Source organism: Rhinatrema bivittatum, chromosome 4, assembly GCF_901001135.1.
Source record: "Rhinatrema bivittatum chromosome 4, aRhiBiv1.1, whole genome shotgun sequence".
NCBI lineage: Eukaryota > Metazoa > Chordata > Amphibia > Gymnophiona > Rhinatrematidae > Rhinatrema > Rhinatrema bivittatum.
The window spans coordinates 101,170,307-101,184,390 of record NC_042618.1 but is presented as its reverse complement, the minus strand read 5'-3'; the positions used below and the strand labels follow the sequence as shown (position 1 = coordinate 101,184,390).

At 47.0% G+C, this 14,084-nt stretch overlaps 1 protein-coding gene across 6 annotated transcripts in view; it reads right to left on the bottom strand.

The window, feature by feature from the left end:
* The window catches only part of LOC115090003, a 74,338-nt gene that overhangs the window by 58,089 nt on the left and 2,165 nt on the right, over positions 1-14,084 (bottom strand). For 3 of the 6 annotated variants that reach the window (XM_029598533.1, XM_029598534.1, XM_029598535.1), the window contains exons 2-3: positions 13,921-14,019; positions 3,984-4,082 (exon numbers count right to left, since the gene is read on the bottom strand). In XM_029598533.1, the coding sequence (XP_029454393.1) occupies positions 3,984-4,082; positions 13,921-13,990 (169 nt within the window). In that variant the 5' untranslated portion in view covers positions 13,991-14,019. The remainder of the gene's footprint in view (positions 1-3,983; positions 4,083-13,920; positions 14,020-14,084) is intronic. The other 3 variants (XM_029598536.1, XM_029598537.1, XM_029598538.1) reach the window with 1 other exon arrangement.

Genomic DNA, 14,084 nt, shown 5'->3' with positions numbered 1-14,084 from the left:
ATGCCTTCAGAGGTTGGGATTTCTTATCAATTTCGAGAAGTCTCACCTACAACCGACTCATAGGCGCTCTCATAAATACGGTGGAACAGAGAGCGTACCTTCCTCAAGACAGGATGCAGAACAGACTGTGTGCCAATGATTGTATTTCACAAAAAACGGAAATCTGCATGCCAGGTTCTACAACTTCTGGGTCATATGGCGGCAGCAATCTATGTGGTTCCTCACACCAGTCTTCACATGCGCCGCTTACAATAGGGTTTAAAGACTCAGTGGTCTCAGTTCATACAGCCACTCAGCACCAGAATTCAAATTACAAACGCAATGAAAGAGGACATTCGATGGTGGCTCCTTCCCAAGAACCTTGCCTTGAGAGCTCCATTCCGTTTACCACCTCACCAGATAACTCTGACCAAGGATGCCTCCAACAAGGGTTGGGGAGCACATTTGGGCGAACTGAAAACTCAAGGTCTGTGGACTCCTCAGGAATCTACATACCAGATCAATCTCCTGGAACTAAGAGCCATTTGGATGGCACTTCAAACGTTCTCGGATCAGATAAAGGGATCAAGCCTCATGGTATATACAGACAACCAGGTAGCCATGTTTTACATAAACAAGGAAGGAGGGTCCGGTTCCTGGACTCTATGCCAGGAAGCAACACGAATTCTACATTGGACAGTCAAAGCCCAAGTATCAATTCAAGCAACTTATCTTCCAGGTCTGGACAATATAACAGCAGATTGTCTCAGTCGCATTTTTCATCCACACGAATGAACCTTGAATCCAGAGGTAGCACAAAATATCTTCAAACAGTGGGGTTTCCCAGCATAGACCTCTTTGCCACGGAAACACAGACAAGTCCAAACCTTTTGGTCAAAGGATTACTCCAGATGCCTCTCTCATTCCATGGACGCCAGGCTTGATGTACGCCTATCCACCCATTCCACTCATATCTCGAACGATTCAGAAATGCATCCAAGACGTATCAGACATGATTTTAATAGCCCTGGCGTGGCAGAGACAGTCCTGGTATGCGTATCTCGTGAAACTTTCCATTCATCCACCGATAACGCTACAAAACCTTCCACATCTTCTGACACAGGAAGGGGGCTCATTACTTCACCCCATGAATCAATCACTTCATCTCACAGCATGGAGATTGAAAGGCAAATACTAACTCCCTTAGGTTTATCTTCTCAACTAGAGGAGTTTCTTATTGCGTCACATAAACCTTCAACCAGACGCAACTACAAAGGAAAGTGGCAGTGCTACTTGGACTGGTGTACTCCAAAAGAACATAAACCCTCTCTCATCCACTGCCACTCAATTACTACAATATCTGCACACACTCTATGACGCAGGATTAGCCACCACTTCGGTACGAGTTCATATCAGTGCTATAGCAGCTTTTCATGAACCCTTTAATAACCTTCCAATATCTAACCACCCGTTGATTTCTAGATTCATGAAGGGAATGATCAGACTTTGCCCACCGGCGACTAAACCCCCAATTCCAGGGGATTTAAATGTAGTGCTGGAACAACTAATGCTTCCACCTTTTGAACCATTAGACTCTAGTCACATCAAATATATGACATGGAAAACAGTTTCTCTCATTGCCATTACTTCTGCAAGGAGGGTCAGTGAACTACAAGCCTTGGTTCACTACTCTCCTTATCTTGAATTCTACCATGACAAGGTGACACTTCGTCCTCACCCTTCCTTTCTGCCTAAGATGGCAACATTTTTTCATCTTAACCAAACCATAACTATCTATTTTTATACCCAAACCACATAACGAGCATGAAAAACTTTTACACACTGACTGTAAGAGAGCGTCGGCTTACTATAAGAAAAGAACTCAGTCAACTTTGAGACCTTCTCAACTGTTCCTGTCTTTTAACCCGAATGATCCTGGACAACCAGTCTCAAAAAGGACCATAGCCAGTTGGTTATCACAATGCATTCTTTTTTGCTACAATAAACGTTCCATTAAACTACTCACAAAGCCTCAGGCGCAACAAATCCATGCCACTGCAGCATCAGTTGCCCACTTGAACAAAGTTCCCTTAATTGATATCTGCAAAGCGGCAACATGGTCATCCATTCATACCTTCACATCGCATTATTGCCTCCAACAGCAAACGACCTCTGATGCAGCACTAGGCACAGCAGTCTTATCACTAAAAAGAACATGAGACTGTCTACAACTTCAAGGGTTGATGTCCAAACCTACAAGCAATAATATACAAGGACACAACCCGGGAGCTTGGGACTCCCAGACATCATGGCTAATTCAGCCCTGCTATCGACAGGAAAAAGCAAGTTTGCTTACCATAAATGGTGTTTCCGTAGATAGCAGAATGAATTAGCCATGCATTCCCTCCCTCCTCCCTAGACAGTCACAAAGAGACAGACATCTTCTGGACTTACCTCTCACTTGGCTACAAAGAAACTGAAGAGGTGAGGGAACCGCGCGGGAACACGACCGCGCAGACGCACAGAGTTGAAAATTCTGTGATCAGCTAGGAGAAACTCCGCCTACTCGGGATTGCGACACTTCCCAGACAGCATAGCTAATTCATCCTGCTATCTACGGAAACACCGTTTACGGTAAGCAAACTTGCTTTTCCCCTCACCTTTTAACCATACCAGCAATCTCTTGGCCTTCCTTCCACTTTTCTTAATGCCTGGAAAACAACTGGACTGCGCTTCTAAACGCTTTGTTTAAAAAAAAAAAAAGTCCACACCTGTTGTACACAATGTTTGTAGAAAAAACTGAAGGTGCAGCTATTTTTCTCATTTTATCAAAGTTTCCCTTTTAAAAGTTCAATGCTAGATCTGTGGATTTACTTGTTTCCCTTCCAGGAATTAATTCAAATATGATCATATTATGATCACTATTGCCAAGTAGCCCCACCACCGATACCTCTCACACCAAATCCTGTGCTCCACTAAGAATTAGATCTAAAATAGCTTCTTTTCTTGTCTGTTCCTAAACCAATTGCTCCATAAAGCTGTCATTTATTCCATCCAGGAACTCTCTTCTCTCTAGCATGTCCTGATGTTACATTTATCTAGTCAATTTTGGGGTAAAGTCTCCCAATATTACTGCACTAGGTGGATGGTAGTATATCCTATTGCTATACTCTTCCAACACACATGGGATTCCTACCCATAAAAATTCTATTGTGCATTTAGTCTCTTGCAGGATCTTTATCCTGTTGGACTATGCCATCCTGGACAACAAATGCCCCCCCCCCCCCCCTCCTCAAGTTGCTCCTCCCTCTTATTGAAATATAATTTGTACCCTGGTATGGCACTATCCCATTGGTTATCCTCCATGTCTTTGAGATGCCAATTAAGTCTGGCATTCACTACTATACGCTAACTCTCCCATCTTACTACTTAGACTTCTGGCATTGGCATGCGGACATTTCAAACTGTGTTTTATTTTTAACAGCGATAATTTGGAGACTTTACTTATAGGCACATGGACTACTTTTGTATTTATTGGAACCTCTGTTGGTATGCCCTAACTCTCCTGCTTCATTAGTATCCTTCAAAGATACCTCCCTCCAAAGCATGCACCAACAGCTTGCCCCTTTACTCTAGATTAAAGCTGCTCTCTCCTTTTTAAAAGGTTTGCGCCAGCAGCCTGGTTCCACCCTGGTTAAGGTGGAGCCCGGCCCTATGGGAAAGACTCCCCAAATCCTTACAAAACTGAATCCCTCTTCCTTGCACCATCGTCTTATCCACTCATTGAAACTCCAGAGCTCTGCCTGCCTCTGGGGACCTGTGCGTGGAACAGGGAGCATTTCAGAGAATGCCACTCTGGGGGTTCTGGATTTCAGCTTCCTACCTAAGAGCCTAAAACATTAAAAGTCTGTCCTAGGAGGAATATTTTTTCTGTTCACATATATATATATATATATGGCAAAGATATGGTAAAGCAATACTACACATCGTATAGGGCAACTTACCTGTTCCACAGTCTTTGCCAGATTGAATTGGTCTTTGATGACCATAGCCTGGGATTTTTGATTTTTCCATCACAGTCTGCTCCAGAGAGTCCTGAATAACTGGAGTGGTACAATAGGTATGATCAACTAAACTTGTAACTGGATGGAACAGTTACTGTAGTCAATATATAAAAGCAGAGCAGAAAAATATTTCCAAGTGTAGTTACAGAAATGCTAACTTAAAATAAGAAACAATTGTTTGTGGGATGACACTATCATAGGTTAGACTCTTGCTTACTGGAGTATGGGATAGTCAGATATTGTCTGTTTTCTGGTCAATCTACAAGCAACGTATGGGAGGAAACCAGAAAATCATGTGTGTATATATATTTAAGTGCCTTCTTTCTTTTAGGACCTAACAGGCATACATAGCAACATAGTAAATGCCAGCAGATGAGGATCATTTGATCCACCCAGTTGCTTGACTACACTATTCTAGCTGAGGAGGTCTCCCAGCTATTACCCATAAAGTTGAACTACCTACAGGAAGTCACTCCTTTGTGTCCTTTGCTGGAAAGTGTAGATAAGTCAGCCTGCAACCCATGGGCCTCATTCAACAAGCCCTTTTTCAAACTGTAAATGGCTTAATAAGGGGATAACATGAGGTATTTCAAATACCTCATTATCAGAGTGCTAGCACCATGTGTATTAACATGAACATATTAGCATGCAAATGTTTGCTAATCTGTACATTACTATGCTAACCCAATGTGGATTGCCAAAAATTTTGCAAACCACATTATTTGAATTGAAATTAGCTACAACTCAGAGGCTGTAGCTAATTTCCTGCAGGTATATCAGTACATTAACACATCCTGATGAGCAAGTGGCCTAGCCTTAAAGGGGCCACTTGGCCCCAAGAATGCTACCACCCCCCAAGCGCAATATAAAAACCCCCAGGAATCTGCATAAGATTGCCTTATCCTACCCCTGCAGGTGACCCGCAGTTGAAGAAATTAAAAAAAAAAAAAAAAAGAAAAAGCAGCACCATTTCCGCAAAACTGAAGCCATGCCTTTCACCTTCAACCCCCAACTCTTCACTGAAAAATGTCCCCTGCCCCCCCCCCCCCCCCCAAGACCTGGACCCTCCCTTTTTTTTGAAGAAGAAGAAAATGTTATTTGTGGTCCAGTGGACCACCCCAGCCTATGCCACCCACTCAGACAAAGTTTCCTGGTGGTCTAGTAGACCCCTCTTACTTGGAAAAATGTGCATCCGTGAGGGCCCAGAGCATTTCCTAAACTCTGAGCACAGATATTAGCCATTTTCCAAAATAGGGCCACCTGACCAAGATAAGATAAGGTAGTGACATTTTGGAAAATAGCCACCACCTGGGCCCCAGGGGTGCTCCAGATCCCCACTGGATCACTAATGCACATTTTACAAATAAGGTGGGGGGGGGGGGTCCACTGGACAATCAGGGATCTTGTGTGGAAGGCCATGGGAGAGAGATCGGGTCCCAGCCTCCTAAGGCTAGATTGGGTGAAGGTGTTGGGGGACTGGCTTCTGTCATCCCAAAAAAATGTTTTGGTTTTATTTTTATTATTGCAGGCCACCTGCAAAGGCAGCAGGGGATCTATGCAGACCCCTGAAAGATTTCCCTACTTTGGAGAGGGGCAGCATTCTCAGGGCCTATTGGCCCCTTAAAATATTTGGGATATAATGGTTAAAGAGAGAGAGAGACTGTCCTCTAAATAGGACACTGGGACATAATGGGTTAAGCAATGGTGGCTCCACAGTCCCGGGACCACAAACATGCATTTAGCAGTTAAGGTTCATCTTTATTCTGCTGATTTTACCTTCCTATTGTAATACCACAGGCCCTACTTAAATAGACAACTTTGTCTTCATTTCCCCACAATTAAGTATCTTCTGTGCTTACATAAGAACAAAATTGCCATACTGGGTGAGACAGAGGGTCCATCAAGCCTAGTACCCTGTTTCCGAAAGTGGCCAATACAGATCACAATTAGCTGGCAGGAGGCAAAACAATAAATTGATCCACGCTGCTAACACCTGGGTAAAAATAGTAGCTTTTCCCCAAGTCTACCTGGTTAATAAGTTTATGGACTTCCATGAACTTGTCCAAACCTTTTTTTAAACCCAGTTATTCTAACTGCTTTACCACATTCTCCTGCAATGAATTCCACAGCTGAATTGTGCATTTAGTGAAAACATTCTCAGATTTGTTTTAAATGTGCTACTTATCTTCATGGAGCATCCCCTAGTTTTTGCATTTGAAAGAGTAAATCAATTCACATTTTCCTGTTCTATTCCACTCATGATTTTATAGACCTTTATCATATCCAGCCTCAGCTGTCTTCTCCAAGTTAAAGAACTCTAACCTTTAACCTTTCCTCATAGTGAAGCCATTCCATTTCCTTTATTTTGGTTGTCCTTCTTTGTATCTGGTAGAACAGGGCAAGTCTGCCCCCTATGGCTTCTTCCTGTGGATGAGTCGGCTGATTCTCATTGTGGGGTGTGGCTGGGGCCTGTGCCAGAGCCGGCTCCCCTCGTTGTGTTTGTTCTGAAGGACTGGCCCCTGCCTGCGGGGCGAGGGGCTTGATATGTACTCTTGTAGGGTCTGAAACACTGTGATCCTCTGCCCCTAGGTAATCGAGGGGAGAGGCGTTTGCTTTTGTTCTTGTCCTCATGGTAAATGACGGAAGATAAAGACCATAATGGTCCATCTAGTCTGTCCAGCAAGGTGTTCCAAGGTATTAACTGCCATCCATGTAGGTTATCCTCATCTTCTTGTTCACCAAGGTGAAGGTCACAATATGTTTAGACTTTCTTCATAAGGGAACCACTCCATCTCCTTTATCACTCGTTTCCCTTCTCTGTATATTTTCTAGTTCGGCTAAATTTATCCCCAATTGCTAAATTGCTTGCCACAACATGTGACTGTTACAAGATCTACGCCAATATACAATTTTTCATTTGTATTCGTTCACCTTGGAAAGAAACGTTAGACCATTTACAAATTTTATTTCATCGATTCAGTCTTGGCTGCACCACAATAAGTTGTCTTTGAATATGTCCACAACTGAATTTTTGGTCATAAAACAACCTTACTTTGTTAAGACTTATCCTCCCATTTCTCTGGGTAGTTGTCTTTTTGACCCATTTGACTATCAAGAATGTAGGCATATTTACTTGACAAGCTTTCCTTTAAGCCTCAAATTAAAGCAGTAATTCGGTCAGGTTTTTATAAGCTTAAGAGTACTTGCAGGTTTAAAAAAGTTACTAATTCCTGCTGATTTCCAAATAGTAATACAAGCCATCATTTTTCCTGTGACTATTACAATAGCTTATATATCTAAGACTACCAATCTCTACCCTACAACCTCTTCGGCTTGTCTTCTTACTGGCACAAAACAATCAGCACATTACACCAATTCTAAGGGATTTAAATTGGTTGCCTATTAAAACAATGCATCACCTTCAAAGTCAGTATGCTTAACACCAAATTGCTGAATCCAAATACTTGCTCTTGGGCAAATGCTTTATTAAAGTGCATAAACCATCTAGAGTGCTCAGTTTGTCTCAGCTAGGCCTGTTAAGACATTCCCTCAGTTAAACTTGCTTGTCTTTCTTCTACTAGAGACTCAATTTTTTTCTGTAGGAGCTCCAACAATATTGAACTCCCTACCAGTTGACCTGAGATTGAATCCTTGCAGCAAGCTGTTCAAGAAAATGCTTAAGAGTTTTTTCTGCAACAAGCCTTCTAGAAGATTTTTTTTGATAACTTTCTTATGGCACTTCAGACGGATGACTTAATGGAGAAGTTACTTACGTGCTAATTTTGTTTTCCTTAGTGTAGACAGATGGACTAAGGACCAATGGGTATAGTGTACTCCTGTTAGCAGTTGGAGACGGATCAGATTTCAATCTGATGTCGGCTCCTAGTACATATACCCCTGCAGGAAGTGCAGCTCTTCAGTATTCTCCTTGAAAAGCATTGTGGATATATGTGTGACTGACTGATGATTAACTTAATATGATTAGCTTAAATAACTTCATAACTTGTTAGAACGTTTAAAACATGATTAACTTGAACTGGTTGATTGACTATAGCTGGATACCGCCAGTGTACTCAACTGGAAAGCGTCAACACCCGGCAGGGTGGATGCCCTAGGTAGATGAAAACATGGTTTACCCTTGATTCATTAACAAAAAACCATGAATATTGGCAGCCAAGGGTGGGATGCTGAGTCCATCTGTCTACACTAAGGAAAACGAAATTATCAGGTAAGTAATTTCTCCATTTCCTAGCGTGTAGCAGATGGACTCAGGACCAATGGGATATATAAAAGCTACTCCCGAACCGGGCGGGAGGCTGCCCGTGGTCCACTTAGAATTGCCCTTGCAAATGCTGTGTCCTCCTGAGTCTGCACATCCAGTCGGTAGAATCTGAAGAAGGTATGGATGGAGGACCACGTTGCCGCCCTGCAGATCTTGGCAGGTGACAACATTCTAGTTTCTGTCCAGGATACCGCCTGGGCTCTGGTAGAATGGGCCTTGACCTGTAGAGGTGGAGGTTTTCCAGCTTCTACGTAGGCCGCCTTGATTTCTTTGATCCAGCGGACAATGATTGCCCGTGAGGCCGCTTCTCCTTGCCTCTTTCCGCTGTGAAGGACGAAAAGGTGGTCCTTCTTTCGTACTGGTTCCGTCATTTCCAGGTATCTGGATAGGAGTCTGGCGATGTTGAGGTGGCGTAGACTACGGGCTTCTTCCGAATTCTTCAAGCCATCCATCGTTGGTAGTGAGATGGTTTGATTAAGGAGGAAGTGTGAGACCACTTTGGGGAGGAAGGAGGGCACCGTGTGTAGTTGGATGGACCCCGGGGTGAGTCTGAAGAATGGTTCACGGCAGGACAGTGCTTGTAGTTATGAGATGCGGCGGGCCGAACACATGGCCAGCAAGAACACCGTCTTTAAGGTTAACAGACCGAGGGACAGGCCTTGGAGGGGTCTGAAGGCGGATCCGCTAGGAACTCCAAGACAAGGTTGAGGTTCCATAGAGGTACTGGCCACTTTAGTGGTGGGTGGATGTGTTTGACTCCTTTCAGGAAGCATGATACATCTGGGTGCAAGGCTATGCTGTTGCCCTCGCTCCCGGAGCCATAGCATGACAATGCTGCCACTTGTACCTTGATGGAGTTGAGGGACAGACCCTTCTTGTAGTCCATTCTGTAAGAATTCCAGGATCACAGGACATTGGAGGAGCGTAGCTTGACGTTGTGGTCTTCGCACCAGGCCTCAAACTCTCTAGTATCTATTACCGCCCCCGAGTATCTGCTCTCTCTCAGGCGGGCCCTCTCAATGGCCAGACCGTAAGAGAGAATTGAGCTGGGTCCTCGTGAAGTATCGGACCTTGCTGTAGTAGGTCTCTGTGTGGGGGCAGGGGTAGTGGATTCCCTGCCAGTAGTCTTCTCATGTCTGCGTACCAGGGTCTTCTTGGCCAATCTGGAGCCACCAGAAGAACTAGACCCCTGTGTCGCTGTATCTTGTCTATGATTGCTCCCAGCAAGGGCCACGGCAGGAAGGCGTATAGCAGGGTCCCGTGGCCAGATCTGTACCAGGGCATCGATCCCCTGGGACTGCAGATCCCGCCTGCGGCTGAAGTATCTGGGAATTTGAGTGTTGGATCTGCTTGCTAGAAGGTCCATGTCTGGGGTCCCCCACCGATTCACTATCATCTGGAAGGCTATGGACGACAGCTTCCATTCTCCTGGGTTTAGACTTTTCCTGCTGAGGAAGTCTGCCGTGATGTCTTTCCCGCTGATGTGGACGGCGGAGATCTCCTGGAGATTTGCTTCCGCCCACGCCATCAGGAGGTCTATTTCTAGGGACACCTGTTAGCTTCTGGTTCCGCCCTGTCGGTTGATGTAGGCCACAGTCGTGGTGTTGTCCGACATCACCCTGACCACTTTGTCTCTGAGTCTGTGGGTGAACCGCAAGCAGGCTAGTCTGACTGCCCGCGCTTCTAGGCAGTTGATGTTCCATCCCGCCTCTTCTGCGTTCCACCGTCCTTGGGCGATTAACTCTTCGCAGTGTGCTCCCCATCCGTGTAGACTGGCATCTGTGGTGAGCAGGGTCCAAGTTGGGGAGGATAGTCTTGATCCCCAGCTCATGTGGCTGGTCTGCAGCCACCACCGTAGCTGGGTCCGGATTCTGCCCGGGAGTGGTAGACATACGGTGTAGTTCTGGGACCGTGGGCTCCACCGCGATAGAAATGAGCGTTGTAGGGGCATCATGTGGGCTCGCGCCCATGGCACCACTTCCAGTGTGGATGCCATCAGTCCGAGGACTTGCAGGTAGTCCCATGCTGTGGGACGAGGAACGCTCAGCAAGGTCTGCAGCCGGTTCCGCAGTTTTGATCTCCTTGTGGGGGTCAAGCTGACCTTGTCTTCCTTGGTGTCGAATCGGACTCCTAGGTATTCCAGTGACTGTGAGGGCTGTAGGGAACGTTTGTTTGTGTTGACCACCCATCCTAGGCTTTCCATTAGTGTTATGACTCTGCTGGTGGCTTTTCTCCGGTGACTTTGCCCTGATCAGCCAATCGTCTAGGTAAGGGTGAAGGAGGATTCCTTCCTTCCTTCCTCAGTGTTGCCGCCACCACTACAATCACCTTGGTGAACGTCTGTGGTGCTGTGGCTAACCCGAAGGGTAGTGCCTGGAACTGGTAGTGACGATCCAGGACTTTGAAGCATAGGTAGTGCTGGTGCTCCTGATGAATTGGGATGTGTAAGTAGGCCTCCGAAAGATCCAGGGATGTGAGGAACTCTCCTGGTTGTATTGTGCGTATGACGGATCGTAGGGTTTCCATGCGGAAGCGGGGGATCTTTAGGTGGTGGTTGACCGACTTGAGGTCCAGGATAGGCCTGAATGTACCCTCTTTCTTGGGTACGACAAAGTAGATGGAGTAATGTCCAGTATTCATTTCCTGTGTAGGCACCGGGGTTATGGCCTCAAGGGCCAGAAGTCTGGATAGAGTAGCTTCCACTTCCACCCTCGAGGAGGTCGTGGCAGGGGGATTCCACGAACCTGTCCGGAGGGGTTCAAAGGAAATCCAGGTAGTACCCCTCCCGAATGATGGCTAGGGCCCACTTGTCCGAAGTTATCTCGACCCATCTACAGTAGAATAGGGCTAGTCTGCCCCCTATGGCTTCTTCCCTTGGATGGGTCAGCTGATTCTCATTGTGGGGCACGGCTGGGGCCTGTCCCCGAGCTGGCTCCCCTCTTGTTGTGCTTGGTCCGAAAGGACTGGTTCCTGCCTGTAGGGCGGGGTGCTTGACAGTTGCTCTTGTAAGGGTTGAAGCGCTGCGAGCTTCTGCCCCTGGCAGACCTGTGGAAGGGACGCTGACTTCTCTTCGTCTTGTCTTCCGGCAGGCGTGGTAACGGGGAGTCGCCCCATTTGTTGGCCAGTTTCTCTGGTTCGCTGCCGAACAGGAGGGATCCTTTGAAGGGCATCCTCGAGGCGCGTCTTGGAAGAGGCGTCAGCCGACCAACTTCGAAGCCAGAGTTATCTCCTGGCCGCCACTGCGGACGACACTCCTCTGGCTGCTGTGCGCACTAGATCGGAGGCAGAGTCAGTGAGGAATGATACTGCTGGTTCCATGTCTTCTCCCGAGTGTTGTTTCTGGCTTGTGATAGGCAGGCACGTGTCACCACGGTGCAGCAGGCCGCAATCTGCAGTGACATGGCTGCAACTTCAAATGACCGTTTTAGGATGGCTTCCAGGCACTGGTCATGTGCATCCTTGAGCGCCGCTCCTCCCTCCACTGAGATGGTAGTGCGCTTGGAGACCGCACATACCATGGCGTCCACTCTAGGGCATGCCAGAAGCTCCTTGGTCGCTGGGTCCAGGGGGTACATGGCTGACAAGGCTCGTCCCCCTTTGAATGTGGACACCGGGGCATTCCATTCCAGGTCAATTAGCTGTTGTGCCGCCTCTAAGAGAGGAAAATGGCGAGACGTCTGGCGAAAGCCCTCCAGCAGGGGGTTCGCTCTAGGTGCCTTGGCCCGGGATAGTGAGTTCCGTTAGACATTGGGATACGAGGTCCGGGAGCTCATCCTTTGTGAAGAAGCGTCTCATGGTTCGGTGTGGTTCTGTCACAGAGGGAAGTTCCCCCTCTTCCAGGGGCTCAACTTCCTCTTCGGAGAAATCCGTGTCCCTTTAGGCGGGGCTTCTGGGTGGTGGGAGCCTGTGCCTAGGCCTCGAGGGTCCTGGGGCATGAGGGCCCTCCGGTGGAGCATGTGGCTAATCAGCCAGAGGTGCAGTTTTCATCTTGACAAAGGCGTGAATCTCCTTGAATAACTCCACCCAAGATATCGACGCTGGGTCTAAGTTGAGGTATGCAGGTTCTCTGGGGGTCCCCGTCTGTGAGGGGTACCCACTGGGGCCTGCTAGGTCCGGGGTACCCCCTGAGGAACTAGCACTGGGCCCTCGGTGGGACTGGCCCTGACCTGGATCTCGCAGGGCCTCTTCACAGTGTGCGCACAGGGCGTCGGCCTCCTTGCTCTGTGTGGCTCTGATGTGGCATGCAGGGCAGAGGCCTTGAGCTTTTATTCCTGTTTCTGGAGGTGCCATGTCTGTGGACGCGTAAGCTCTTGTGCACTCCAGCGCACCTGAGATGTGCGCGCAGATATGCGCCTAGCCGTAGATATGCGCCCGGCTCTGTGCGTGCAACTTATGCGCGCAAGGTTTTATATGCGCGTAAGTTTATGCACACAAGGATTTTGTGCGCTTAGCTCAATTTGTGCGTTCGGATCGAATGGCGGGCGGCGTGGCAAATAGGGCCAAGATGGCGACTGCGAGCATGTGGGTAATATGGCGTCCTCCTTGGAGAGTCTCCACGTGGGCAGACCCTTGGAAATAGCCGAGGCCTGGCCCTGCTAGGGCGAATCAACCCGGTGGCACTTGTTCCGATCAGTGACCTGTGCTCCTCCTCGATCCTCGGAGACCGGATTCAAACAGCAGATTTCCAGCTTACCTTGTCTTCGGCGCTTCCCGGTTTCATTCCGGGCAGTCTCCGGCTGCGGGGGGAGAGGGCCAATACCTTCACGCCGTGCTCAAGGGGTGCACCCGCTGCCTCTCAGCCGCGCCCGAGGATCGGGGGCTAGGTCCTCGCCGTGATTCGGCCGCCGGACCGAGGCTCACCTCTGAGGGACCATGGAAATCTCAACTGGGGGAGGGACCCAAGGGTATCCCCACAGGAGAGCGAAGCTAGTCTTCAGGTAGGTTTTCCCCTTTCGATTTGGTTCAAACGCTGCGAGAGCGTGCAGATATTCCCTAACTGCTATGGAGATGGAAAATACTGAAGAGCTGCACTTCCTGCAGGGGTATATGTACTAGGAGCTGACGTCAGATTGAAATCTGATCCTTCTCCAACTACTAACAGGAGTACACTATACCCATTGGTCCTGAGTCCATCTGCTACACGCTAGGAAAATAATTTTAATTGCTTTATGTATCTTTATTTTGTTTGTATTATTGTATGTGTCATCATTTTATGTAAATATCTATTTCATCGCTTTGGCCTTTTGGTATGAGGCAATTAATAAATACATTCATTTCATAGGATGCGTGTCATTTTTATGGCATTTTATGTTTTAACCGCTTTGAACCTGGTCTTGAGCAGTATACAAATCTTTTTAAAATAAAGCTCCATTTTTTGATCCCTGTAAACATTTGAGCAGCTATATTTTGCACAAACTGAAGTCTCTTAAGAATTGCTATAATAATACTCCTTGGTAAAGAAGAACAATCTTTCTGGCTCAAAAGCCATAGCACATGCTAATGCAATTAAATCATGCTGTAACAATTAGGAAATCCATTGAAGATGGTAAAATGAAGATAGGGTAAAAATACTACACATGGTATTGGACAACTTACATGTTACACAGTTGTTACCAGACTGGATTGGTCCTTGTTGACTGTAGACTGGGATTTTTGATCTTTCCATCACAGCCCACTCCAGGGAGTCCTGAAGAACTGGAGTGGTACAATAGGAATGATCACCAACAAAACTTGTAACTGAATGGAACAGTCTCTGTAGT